Source organism: Leucoraja erinacea, chromosome 13 (assembly GCF_028641065.1).
Source record: "Leucoraja erinacea ecotype New England chromosome 13, Leri_hhj_1, whole genome shotgun sequence".
Lineage (NCBI taxonomy): Eukaryota > Metazoa > Chordata > Chondrichthyes > Rajiformes > Rajidae > Leucoraja > Leucoraja erinaceus.
Genome location: NC_073389.1, coordinates 33,508,336 through 33,520,946, shown reverse-complemented (window position 1 = coordinate 33,520,946; position 12,611 = coordinate 33,508,336). Strand labels below are relative to the sequence as shown.

The following is a 12,611-nucleotide window of genomic DNA, read 5'->3' as shown; positions in this document are numbered from 1 at the left end:
ACTGAAATTATCACCACTATTTAGAAAGGATCAGGAAAGCAAATGAGAAAAACTACACTTCAAAGTAGAGATCTTATAGATTCAAAATTTATTTTTAACACTTCAATGGTCAGAGAATATGCAAACATGGGAGTCAATAGTAATGGTTTGTTAGCACATTGTATACTCACTGAACATGGGAGGAAGTGCACAAACTGCTTAGATGTTAACAATGCACAAAAGATCAACATGGCAGATTAATGATGTAATTAACAAGGCAGAGAATGGAGTGATATACACCTAGTGCAGTTTAAATTGGAATCATGGTCAACACAGATATCATGGGACAAAACGGACTGTGCCTTACTTTTTTATGTTCTACTAGACTAAGTGTGACCCGTTGGGTCCCCGTCACACGGGAGGCCTGGTCCTCCAACGCAAGCCGTTCCCCAATGCAATATTCCACCACTACCCATTCCCCTAATGCAACCCGTCCCCCCAACAAAATATTGCACCACTCAGGCATAGCTGCCAACTGCGCAGGCATGGCTCATTTCCCCTCATCCCCAACACTCCCTCCCCCTCATCTTCACCCTCCCTCTTCTTTCCCGTCTCCTCATCCCGTCCCCTAATCCCTCCCTCTCCTTTCCCCTATCCTCAGTTACTCCCTCCCCGCCCTGCTGCTGCTGCTCGGCCTGTCCCCGCTCTGCCCACCCGCCGACCTGCCTGCTTGCTCGCTGCTGCCGCCAGGCCGCAGGGGAGGGGGATGAGGAATGGAGTCGGTGTTCACCACGGTGGGCACCATGTTTCGATGAGCTCCACAATGGCGGCGGTGGAGGAGACAGACCCGGGGGGTCGAGTAGACGGGAACGGTGAGTAACCTGGCGAAAAATCGTAGCGCTATTGCGTACCGTGTTTGCACAAATAGAAAACCACGCAAACCGGAAGGGCACAAGATCAAAGTTTTAGTTACGTACTAGACCAAGTGGGACTCGTTGAGAGAGAGAGGGCAGAGGGAGAGAGGGCAGAGAGAGAGAGGGCAGAGAGAGAGAGAGGGCAGAGAGAGAGAGGGCAGAGAGAGGAGCAGAGAGAGGCAGAGAGAGGGAGAGGCAGAGAAAGAGAGAGAGAGGCAGAGGGGCAAAGAGAGGCAGAGAGAGAGGCAGAGAGAGGGGCAGAGAGAGAGGCAGAGAGAGGGGCAGAGAGAGAGAGGGCAGAGAGAGGGGGCAAAGAGAGAGAGAGGGACGGCAGAGAGGGGGCAGAGAGAGAGAGTGGGAGGCAGAGAGGAGAGAAATGCCAGGCAGGCAGAGAGAGAGAGGGCAGAGAGAGAGGGCAGAGATAGAGAGGGGGCAGAGAGAGAGGGCAGAGAGAGAGGGGCGGAGAGGGGAGAGAGGGCGGAGAGAGAGGGCAGAGCAAGGGCAGAGAAAGGGCAGAGAAAGGGCAGGGAGAGAGGGCAGAGAGAGAGAGGGCAGAGGGGAGAGGGGGCAGAGAGAGGGCTGAGAGAAGGCATAGAGAGCAGAGAGGCAGAGGCAGAGAGGGCAGAGGGCAGAGAGAGGGGGGGCAGAGAGGCACAGAGAGAGGCAGAGAGAGAGAGACGGAGAGAGGCAGAGAGGGCAGAGAGTGGGCAGAGACAGAGAGATATTATATTAATATTATTCATTCGCTCAATTTACTCCACCCCCCGCCCTATCCACTCACGCATAGCCCCCAACTATGCGGGCGCGGCTAGAGAGGAAGAGGGAGGGGGGTAGAGAGGGCAAAGAGAGAGAGAGGGCAGAGAGAGAGAGGGCAGAGAGACAGAGAGAGAGGGGGTAAAGAGAGAGAGGGCAGAGATAGAAGGCAGAGAGAGAAAGGATAGGGAGAGAGGGCGGAGAGAGGGCAGTGAGAGAGAGGGCAGAGAGCAGACAGGCAGAGGCAGAGAGGGCACAGAGGGCAGAGAGAGAGAGAGAGGGCTGGGAGGCAGAGCGAGGCAGAGAGAGGCAGAGCGAGGTAGAGAGAGAGGCCGAGAGAGAGGCAAAGGGAGTAGAGAGAGAGAGACAGAGAGATGGCAGAGAGAGGGCAGAGAGAAGGCAGAGAGAGGGCAGAGAGAGGACAAAGAGAGAGGGGGCAGAGACAGAAAGAGGACAGAGAAAGGGCAGAGACATACAGATGGGAAACAGGTCCTTCGACCCACCGATTCTGCACCGACCAACGATTCCTGCACATTAACACTACCCTTCACGCACTAGGGACAATTTTACACTTACACCGTCAATTAACCTACAAACCAGTACGTCTTTGGAGTGTGGGAGGAAACCGAAGATCTTGGAGACAACCTTCGCATATCACAGTACAAACTCTGCACAGACAAGCACCCGTAGTCAGGATCGAACCTGGGTGTCTGGCGCCATAAGGCAGTACCTCTACCACTACACCACATGCCGTCCACAAGGAACTTGAGGGAAAGAGGTGAATGCCATGACTGGGCATGGTCATAGTAATAATAATAATAATAATAATACATTTTATTTATGGGCACCTTTCAAGAGTCTCAAGGACACCTTACAAAAAATTAGCAGGTAGAGGAAAAACATGTAAGGGGAATGAAATAAATAGTAGAGGCATGACTAGTACACAAAGTAAAGACAGAATTCAATACAAAACACAATATGAGGCAATTAATGCACAGATGAAAAGAGAGGGGGACGTGGGGCTAAGGATAGGCAGAGGTGAAGAAATGGGTCTTGAGGCGGGACTGGAAGATGGTGAGGGACACGGAATTGCGGATCAGTTGGGGGAGGGAGTTCCAGAGCCTGGGAGCTGCCCTGGAGAAGGCTCTGTCCCCAAAACTGCGGAGGTTGGACGTGGATGGAGAGGAGACCGGCTGATGTGGATCTGAGGGACCGTGAGGGTTGGTAGGGGGAGAGGAGGTCAGTGAGGTATGGGGGGGGGGGGGGGGGGGGGGGCAGATGGTGGAGGGCTTTGTAGGTGAGGACCAGGATTTTGTAGGTGATCCGGTGGGAGATGGGAAGCCAGTGAAGTTGTTTGAGGACTGGAGTGATGTGATGCCAGGATTTGGTGTGGGTGATGAGTCGGGCGGCTGCGTTCTGGACCAGTTGGAGTCGGTTGATGTAGGTGGAGCTGATGCCAAGGAGAAGTGAGTTGCAATAGTCCAGTCGGGAGGAGATGAAGGCATGGATGAGTCTTTCAGCAGCGGGCGGTGTGAGAGAGGGTCTGAGTTTGGCGATGTTGCGGAGATGAAAGAAGGAGATTTTAATGACATGGCGGATGTGAGGCTCAAGGGAGGGTGGAATCAAAGATCACGCCAAGGTTGCGGGGAGATGGGTAGACAATGGTGCCGTCGATGGTGAGAGTGGGGTTATTGATTTAATGAAGTCATGAAGTCTTATGCATTTTTGCTCAATTTAAGAACAAGATCATAGAACAGTTACAGCGCCAATTAACCCATACCAGCTTCATGTAAGAGCAAGTCCTCTACCACTCCCCTTGGCTCCACATATGTTTTTCCTTCAGACCTGCTTCCATTCGAAAACTCCTCATACTATTATTCTTGTCATTTCATCCAAGACTCTAATCATTTGTTATGGAAAAAAAATGTCTCGTGTCATTTTCACTTTTTTACTGTTCACCTCTTCTATCTTTTCTGCTAATGGGATTCCTTCATGATTTATGATTATGTAATGAGTAATAATTCATGATTTAGAATACCTCTATCTAAAACCTCCTCTATTCCATGGAAAAGTCTAGTTTTTCCATTCTATCCACACAACTGAAATTCCTCATCTCTGGATAAATCTTGGTAAATCTACTCTGCACCTCTTCTAAAAGCTTTTACCCATATTCTGCAAATGATTGCAATGTTTTGAGAATTGAACATAGTCTAGTCTGACAGTATACAGCCAACACACAAACACATCTGTACTAAACAGAATATATAACTGTTTTCTGACCACAATTATATATAGAATAATTGTTAACGTGAAAACGACATGACTGATGATAGAAAAAGTGGGAATAATAATCCATCAGCAATACAGTTCAACATGGCTGACATTTAAAATACCCTTCTTCCCACTTTATTAAGTTACATATGACAACTGGGTAAATACAATACCTGAGTTGCCTTTTGCTTGTAATTTGGAAAAAGCTCCATCCACAGACTAAGGAGAGTGAAAAGGTTTACTTTCGAAAGCCTAGGACTCAGGCCTAGGAAATAAAGACATCATTATTAATTTACATTATTAATTTACATGTGACTAAATTAAATTGTTGTGCAGGTTGCCTATAAAGCAGTTACTAAATGTAATACCAAAGGCAGTAACAATAAATAATTCTATCAAAAGTTGCATTTGTCTATGGCAAGAACTTATAACATTAAAAAACAACTTAACATCTTTACACCTAAATAAACAGCCAAAGTGGAACAAAGACAAAGCAGGAAATAATGGTAGTTAAAAGAGGTAGGTTTAAAAGAAAATCTTACAAGGGATAGAAAAAAAGGAGAATTTTAAAGGGCCTGTTCCACTTGGGCGTCATTTGCGCGTCATTTACGCAACATAATTTACTCGTCACGACGCACGATGCGCGCGCAATGTGTGCATTACGCGTGCATGGTGCGTGGTGAGGCGTGGTGGCGTAGGTAGTGACACACGGTCGCGCGCGGCGCCACAGAATTTTGGGATTCACAAAATCTTCCCGCGCCACCTGCGTGACGTGCAAATGACGCCCAAGTGGAACAGGCCCTTAAGGAACTGAAGAATGTAGCTTCGACAATTAAAGGTGCGGTTGCTAACAGTGGAGCTTTATATAGAGGACGATTAATTATGGTTGGACAATGGAATTGAGGTATGAGGTTGACGATAACTATAATACTTAGAAGAATATGAATTGACAGACATGAGGACTAGAATTTCAATTTGTCAGAATGGGGGAAGCTGGGAACCAATGCCAGTCAGTGAAAACAGAAAAGATCAATGAAAAGAACATTGCATGTTAAGTTGCTGATACCAGCTCTGGATGAGCATTACAGACTGTGGAAGATGGGAGGCAGGTCATGCATTGCACTTAACGATAACAACAGAGAGGATGAACATTTGCCATCAGATGGCATAAGTTAGGGGTTCATGTGGAGGTCGTAAGGTCATAAGTGATAGGAGCAGAATTAGGCCATTCGGCACATCAGGTCTACTCCGCCATTCAATCGTGGTTGATCTATCTCTCCCTCCTAAGCCCATTCTCCTGCCTTCTCCCCATAACCCCTGACGCCCAAACTAATCAAGAATCTATCTATCTCTGCCTTATATATATCCATTGACTTGGCCTCCCCAACCTTCTGTAGCAAACAACTCCGCAGATTCACCACCCTCTGCCTAAAGAAATTCCTCCTCACCTTCTTAAAGGAACATTCTATAATTCTGAGGATATGACCTCGACTCCCTGACTCTCTCACTAGTGGAAATATCCTCTCCACATCCAGTCAATCCAAGCCTTTCACTATTCGATAAGTTTTAATGAGGTCCGCCCTCATCCTTCTAAACTCCAGCGAGTACAGGCCCAGTGTCGTCAAACACTCATCATGTGTTAACCCTCTCCAGAGCCAGTACATCCTTCCTCAAATATGGCGCCCAAAAGTGATAGCAATTATAGCAAAGGTGAAAGGGGTGATAGCAAGGTGAGGATACTTTAGAAGCTCAACTGAAATTCCTTCCCTCTAATCATGCTTTCTCTTTCATTCCTGTTTATTCTGTTTCTCTCCTTTTTATGCCTGCTTGTCCTTCACTGGCTTGTATTCGATGATAACCCTCTGTACATAATGTGAATGACTCAAAGGCACAAAATATATTTTGCCTAATGTAAATAAATTAAGAGGTTTGAGTGAGTGACAGAATGTATAAGCCTGCATAAGTACAGAGTCCACATAGGCTACAATCAATGTGCGCTACACCTAACTAATTGACTGAACATTTTAAAATCCTTACTTATGTAGTGATCAAATGAATGTTATTTAAATAGACTTGCAGGTGGCATTTGGTGGGACCTTTAACTAAAAATGAAGCATGAAAATGATGGGAAAATAACCCGCATAATTGAGATTCTGGTCAAATGACAGAATATATTAATAATGGCAGGAGGTGCTTGGTGGCAAACCAAAAGAATCCCTGCTCCCTATATTAATTGATGTTGGTGACACAAACTACATATTTCCAAGTTGTTACTATTGAATTGAATTAAATTGAATACATTTTATTAGCCAAGTATATATACATACAAGGAATTTGCCTTGGTGCTTTGCTTGCAAGTAACAACACGATATACAGTTGACAATTAAAAATAAAACATTCTAATTTAAACATGTGAAGATTGAAATAAAATACCACAGCAAAAGGAGGCTACAGACTTTCAGCTGTTGAGTAGAGCTACTGCTCGTGGAAAAAAAGCTGTTTTTATATCTGGCTAAGGAGGCTTTGACAGAAAGGAGGCTTTATCCCTTCAAATAATTTAAGGCCAAGGTAACAGGGGTCAGAGATGATCTTATACACTCACTTCCTGGCCATTTCAGTATACAGTTCGTTGATGGGTAAGGTTGCAGCCAACAACTAGGTATGTTGCAAAACATACGTTCAGCGGCGCTGTAGATCTGTCGCTGTCCGTGTGCGCGATTTTGGCGCCTTTGAGAGGGGGGGGCGGGTTTAAAACGCGATTTTCTCTCGGCTATTCAAATCGACGTTGTCGAAGCCACCGAAGCTGCAACCCTCCAGTCCAGCGGACGCAGCTGTTGTCGCGGGAGCTCCGGAGAATAGGTCACCAACCTGTGACCTGCGAGCTCCCAATGATGTCGTCCACTGGGCCCGCGACCGATCCTGCAAGGTCGGGTCGCCGCAGCCGCTGCCCGCTCCGAGGTCGGGTCGCCGCTGCCGCTGCCCCAGCTCCGAGGCCGCCAGCTCCGCTATTAGGCCTCGGCCCAGGCGGAGACAGGGGATACGACAAGAGAAGTCGCATCCCCCCCGAGGAAGAGACCAAAAACATGTTTCTCCCCCCCCACCCACACACATACACAACCTAATAAACCAAAAATTAACTAAAACAGGACAAAAGAACAACCCAAAAAAGAAAAAAACAGATGGACTGCAGACCAGCCGCAGCTGCTAAGGCAGCGCCGCCATCCAGTTGGTCTCTGGTAAGAAGAGGCCAACCTGGGAGCTCCATGCTGCGGAGTGTTCCAAATAGTCCCGACGCCGGAGTTTCGATCATCCCGACGCGAGAGCTTGAACACCGGACCGTCGGCAGCGGCAAGTGCGGAGGGTTCGGCCCCGACCACGGGTGAACAAAGGAGCCTTCCATCATAGTGAGGAATGTTGATTCCACTGTGGTGACTGTTTATGTTACTTTTTATTTTATGTGGCTGAGTGTATTATTGCTTTTCACTTAGTATGGCTGTATGGTAACTCAAATTTCTCTATACCTTAATTGGCTAAGTGACAATAAATGCGAACTTGAACTTGAACATACATACATTATTATATTACAGTTAATATGTACCGAGGTCAAATTTTTGTTCCAATGCTCCCCATTCCCAATTATTTTTACATTGAAGTGATTGAAATCCAAGTGAAGTTTAAATGGCATCAGAAAAATAAAACCTCAAGAATGGATGATATTCATTACGTGGTTGGTTGGAATCAGTATCAGCACAATGACTATATTAAACTTTGAATCTTCAGATGTCCTGGTTCAAGCTAAAACTAAAGACAAATAAGAACCTCCTCACACATTCCCCTGCGAGTATCTCTGTCACTCCTTTAAAAGATACCCCTTCTTTGAACAAGCTCTTAAACATCGCATTTGAATCAGTTTCCATCTGATTACAGGGTGGTTGCACGCAATCGAGGTCACGACCCGTGACCCGTACTGTTGCTACGTTACGCCAACTGGAGTACACGTGATGAACTGCAGGTAAGCATTTACTATGGCTGCCAGCACAGCGGGCCGTTCTTCTGTACCAACATCCGGACTGGTTGCACACTCGCGGACCCCGGGCCATCTATCCCCGTGGCTGGGGGGTGGGGGGGGAGGAGGAGGAGGGGGTCGAGGGGGGGAGGGGGGGGGGGGGGGGGGGGGGGGGGGGGGGGGGGGGAAGAAGAAGGAGGAGGTCGGGCTGCCGGTGCAGCGTGGTCAGTGAAGTGGGTGGAGGGAGCAGGCCGTCCCCAACTCTGCTGCAGCTGACGTTGCCCAGAGCCGTGGCCCCACTTCACCCGGCCCCGCTCCACCCGGCTCAGCTCCACCTGGCCCCGGACCACCCGGCCCCGCTCCACCGGACCCGGCTCCACCCGGCTCCGCTCCTCCCGGCCCGGCCCGGCCCAGCTCCTGCCGGCCCAGCTCCACCCGTCCCCGTGTGTGGCCGCTGCCGACCACAACCAGTGACAGTGTGGCCCACAGGGGGAGGTGGGGCGGAGGGCGGAGGGCGGCCATGGCCGGACAACGCTGACCCCGGGGGGGGGGGGAGGGGGGGCTGTCCCGAGGGATGCGCTCCTTCGGACGCTTACACCTTGCTGCTCGGGTTCAGAGCAAAGATGCTAGAGCATTTGGTTCATAGCGCTCAGTCGTCCAAAAAAATAACCCCACAATATTGCAATATTGGATTCAAAGATGGCGGCGCTGGCTTAACAGCTGCGGCCCCCCTGCAGTCCGTCTGTTTTTTTTTCTTTCGTTTTGTTCCTTGTCATGTTTTAGTTAATTTTGTTTTATTAAGTTGTGTATGTATGTGGGTGGGGTGGGAGAAACATGCTTTGGCCTCTTCCTTCGGGGGATGCGACTTTTTCTTCGGTCGTATCCCCCGTCTCCGTCTGCGCCGAGGCCTAATGGCGGAGCTGGCGGCAACGGAGCTGTAGCGGCGGCAGCAGCGGCGGAGACCGGACTCGGCACCGAAGCTGTAGCGGCGGCGGCAGCAGCAGCAGCGGAGACCTGACCCGGCACCGAGGCTGTGGCGGCGGCGGCGGCGGCAGCAGCAGCGGAGACCTGACCCGGCACCGAGGCCTGGCGGCGGTGGCGGCAGCAGCAGCAGCGGAGACCTGACCCGGCACCGAGGCTGTGGCGGCGGCGGCGGCAGCAGCAGCAGCAGCGGAGACCTGACCCGGCACCGAGGCTGTGGCGGCTGTGGCGGCGGCGGCGGCAGCAGCAGCAGCGGCAGACCTGACTCGGCACCGAAGCTGTGGCGACGGCGGCGGCGGCGGCGGCAGCAGCGGCGGAGACCTGGCTCGGCACCGAGGCAGCAGCGGCAGCAGCGGCGGCGACCTGACTCGGCACCGAAGCTGTGACGGCGGCGGCGGAGACCTGACTCGGCCTCTGAGCTGTGGCGAGGCAGCGACCACCCGCGGAGTTTGAACCGTCGCCTCGGCGCAGAGGGAGAACAAAGAGGGAAGAGCCAGAGACTTTAAGATTTTGCCTTCCACCACAGTGAGGAGGTGTTTGGTGAACTCACTGTGGTGGATGTTAAATTTGTGTTGATTGTGTGTTTTTGTCATTTTTTTAATTATATGTATGACTGCAGGGAAACAGAATTTCGTTCGGTCTGAATGACAATAAACAAATCTAATCTAATCTAATCAAATTGCTCTGAGTTTGAGTTTGCTTGATATAGCGAAGGCTTATCAAGATGGTGCTGGGTGGACACGACAATGAATGTGGCTATCAGTTACGGATTGTAAAAGACATACACCATGAGATAACGCCAGTTTATACCTTCCCACTTTCAATGACAGCACCCACAATTATTTACATCGCAAAAAAATGACCATTTCGGCGGTTTTTAACAGGTAAGAAAGTACGCGTTTCGTGTATTAACAGCGTATGCCGAGGCAGCCATGTCCTCCACATGGATTGAGCTGCTCCGTGCGTCACACACATTGACCCAATTACATTATGTGCAACCCCCTTATACTCCTTGAGGATGTTCATCTATGTGTGTTCAATTAATGAAACAACGAGATTGGGGATATTTCTATTCAATTTATCAAAGGAATTGGGGGGGGGGGGGGGGGGGTGTTTAGAAATAGTCAGTGAGGTAAACAAACATAATAATTGAGTGGCAAATAACAATAGTGCTACTTTCCCAATATTTAACTGAAGAAAATAATGGGTTATCGATCGGGGCTATATGTTGCGACAGACAGCCTGACACTTTACATGTCATTGTAATATTACACTAAAATGACATATCCCATCTTCCGGATTAATAAATTAAAACCTTGTCAACTAATTACAAATCCGGCTACCAGTAATTACAAATCAATAACATTAGCCAACTCCGAAACACGAAACACTGAGCATTGGGACCCGGACATCACGGACATGTGGCCTCAGCTCCCCACTCACCTCTGGCAGTGCACTCCGTCTGGACTCCTCTCTCCTGCCGCTCGCCGGCCTCGCTCAAATCCTTCATTTCCGACTGCGGCCGGGAGCAGGACATGGCCATACTTGCTGCGCTGGGTGACGCCGATCGAGATGCGAAAGGCAGCAGAGGACCGGAGACTCGGAGTCATGGCGTCGAGCCAAAACAGACCAGCAGCCCCTGACAACCGACAGCGTCAGCGTGCCCCTGCGTCGTGACGCCATGTGTTACGCTGGTATGTGTCGAGGGTTGTTGCCCAGGGCGGGGCAGACACGTCAGTAGCGTATAATCATGAATAATATTTTCACTCAACTAATATCCCGTCATAATATCTGGAAATATATCCCATTGTATGCATCTCATATTATATTTCATGCATCTGTATATTAACACACATTCACGGATGAAAAGGTGGCGATAGGTTTGAAATTCTTGATCTTTTAGGTTTTGTGTGAAAACCTTGTGTAGTGAAAATAAACTGAAGGTGCAACACCAGGTAGCAATGTTACAAAATTTTGAGATTTAAAAAATCAAGTCTACAATTTATCCCATCAGATAAAGCATAACAATAAGTTTAATTTGACACCCAATTCACTTTCATATCTCAAGTAATAAAAAAGTTATGGCCATTTTCATACTCGGAAATTAGCATCTTGTTCCTTATTGATTTTCTATGGACATAACAAAAAAGCTGTGATCGTGGACAGTCAAAAGCCCATAACCTTCTTAAAAATTAAGAGAACTGAATGAAATTTTCAGTTATCATAGATTGAAGCATTCTGAAACAAATATAAAATAATCTTACTTGGATGACCTGAAATTAAAGCATATAATTAGTTAGTTACCCAATTGTAGCTAATTTCAAACTTCAATTACTAGATCTAAACATCTATCCATTTCTTAATAAATGATTAACATTTTTAAATAGCCCAAGTGTCCAAATAATATACACAAATAATTCACAATAAAACACGATTTTAAAATCTCATTTACATCAATTTATAGGCCAAATGAAAGGAATTTAGTGTTCAATTGCTGTAAATTAAAGTCAATTTAAATCGGCTTTCTAGTGGGTTCCTGTGAACGCGCTGGTTTAGAACGTTCACATTGCGCTGGATTTGTGCCCTCAAGTGCCCAGAAAAATACTGCGGGATATAAAGAGCCCAAAATGAACTACTCGCTATAGAAAACTTTATATACAGGCCCCATTTAATGTAAAAATAAGGTACATACCTTTAATTGTTTACTTTATAAAACCCTGGGGCTGCGAGAGGTTGCGAGTTTAGAGAGTGATTTTTAAACTACTATAACTATTTTACAAGGCCATAAAAACTAATAATACCTTTTGCGACGGGGTCTTTCAGCGATTTTCCGTTAATGATTTACTAGGCTGAACATTTTCGATTGCAACAGCCTAGTAAAAATCGCGTTTTAAACCCGCCCCCTCTAAACAGCGCCAGAATCGCGCACACGGGGTAGGGCAGATGCTCAGCCACGATTCAGGTAGGTTTTGTAACATACCTACACCAGGGTGAACCTGGTGTTCACTGCTAGTGACCACCATCCAGACTGCCCTCACATCTGCTCACCTGTCAGGCACATTTCTTATCCCATCTATTAGAAAGTGCGCAATTCCCTCAACTCACAAAGCCCGTGGAAGGACGTTGTCCTCGATCCCAAAAGACCGTCTAAGGAAAAAAACACATTCTTGCATTTAAGTGACTGGATCTCAAAAGTATTTAAACTGGTTGGGGAGTTCTTTCGAAAGATCCATGGTTGGGAAGTGTCGAATGTTTTTTTTAAACATCTCCGTTTTGTGCCACATTTTCGCAAAATAACCCAAAGCCTGTGTTGAGACTAAATACTGCATGACATTCATTGCCCAGTCCGTGTCTTTCAATGTAAATTTGCATGGGGCCATGTTTTGGAGGTCTGTGGCGGTTGTTGGTCAAGTGAGAATAACAGAGAGAATAAAGGGGGTGTCCCACTTGGGCGACCTAATTCCGCGAGTTCAGAAAAGTGTCTTCGACCTTCAAGCTCGAGGGCACTCGCCTTGAAAGCCTCGAGCTGGATCGACCGTCCCCGTTGAAACCGCAAGCTGCAGGGCTGGCCTTAAGCCAATTGGACCAATTGCTCCCAATTGGGCCCCGCGCTAATTTTCCGTATTTCGTACGGAAATACAATACGAATACGGAAATGTGGATTTGCATTGTTAAATACGGATTTAAAAAAAAAAACATTTGCATTG

General features: G+C 47.8%; 1 protein-coding gene across 3 annotated transcripts in view; it reads right to left on the bottom strand.

Moving 5' to 3' along the window:
* The window catches only part of cdadc1 (cytidine and dCMP deaminase domain containing 1), a 29,690-nt gene extending 19,106 nt beyond the window's left edge, over positions 1-10,584 (bottom strand). The window contains exons 1-3 of one of the 3 annotated variants that reach the window (XM_055644856.1): positions 10,348-10,584; positions 4,091-4,182; positions 702-860 (exon numbers count right to left, since the gene is read on the bottom strand). In XM_055644856.1, the coding sequence (XP_055500831.1) occupies positions 702-860; positions 4,091-4,182; positions 10,348-10,447 (351 nt within the window). In that variant the 5' untranslated portion in view covers positions 10,448-10,584. The remainder of the gene's footprint in view (positions 1-701; positions 861-4,090; positions 4,183-10,347) is intronic. The other 2 variants (XM_055644858.1, XM_055644857.1) reach the window with 2 other exon arrangements.
* Positions 10,585-12,611: the final 2,027 nt, after the last annotated feature.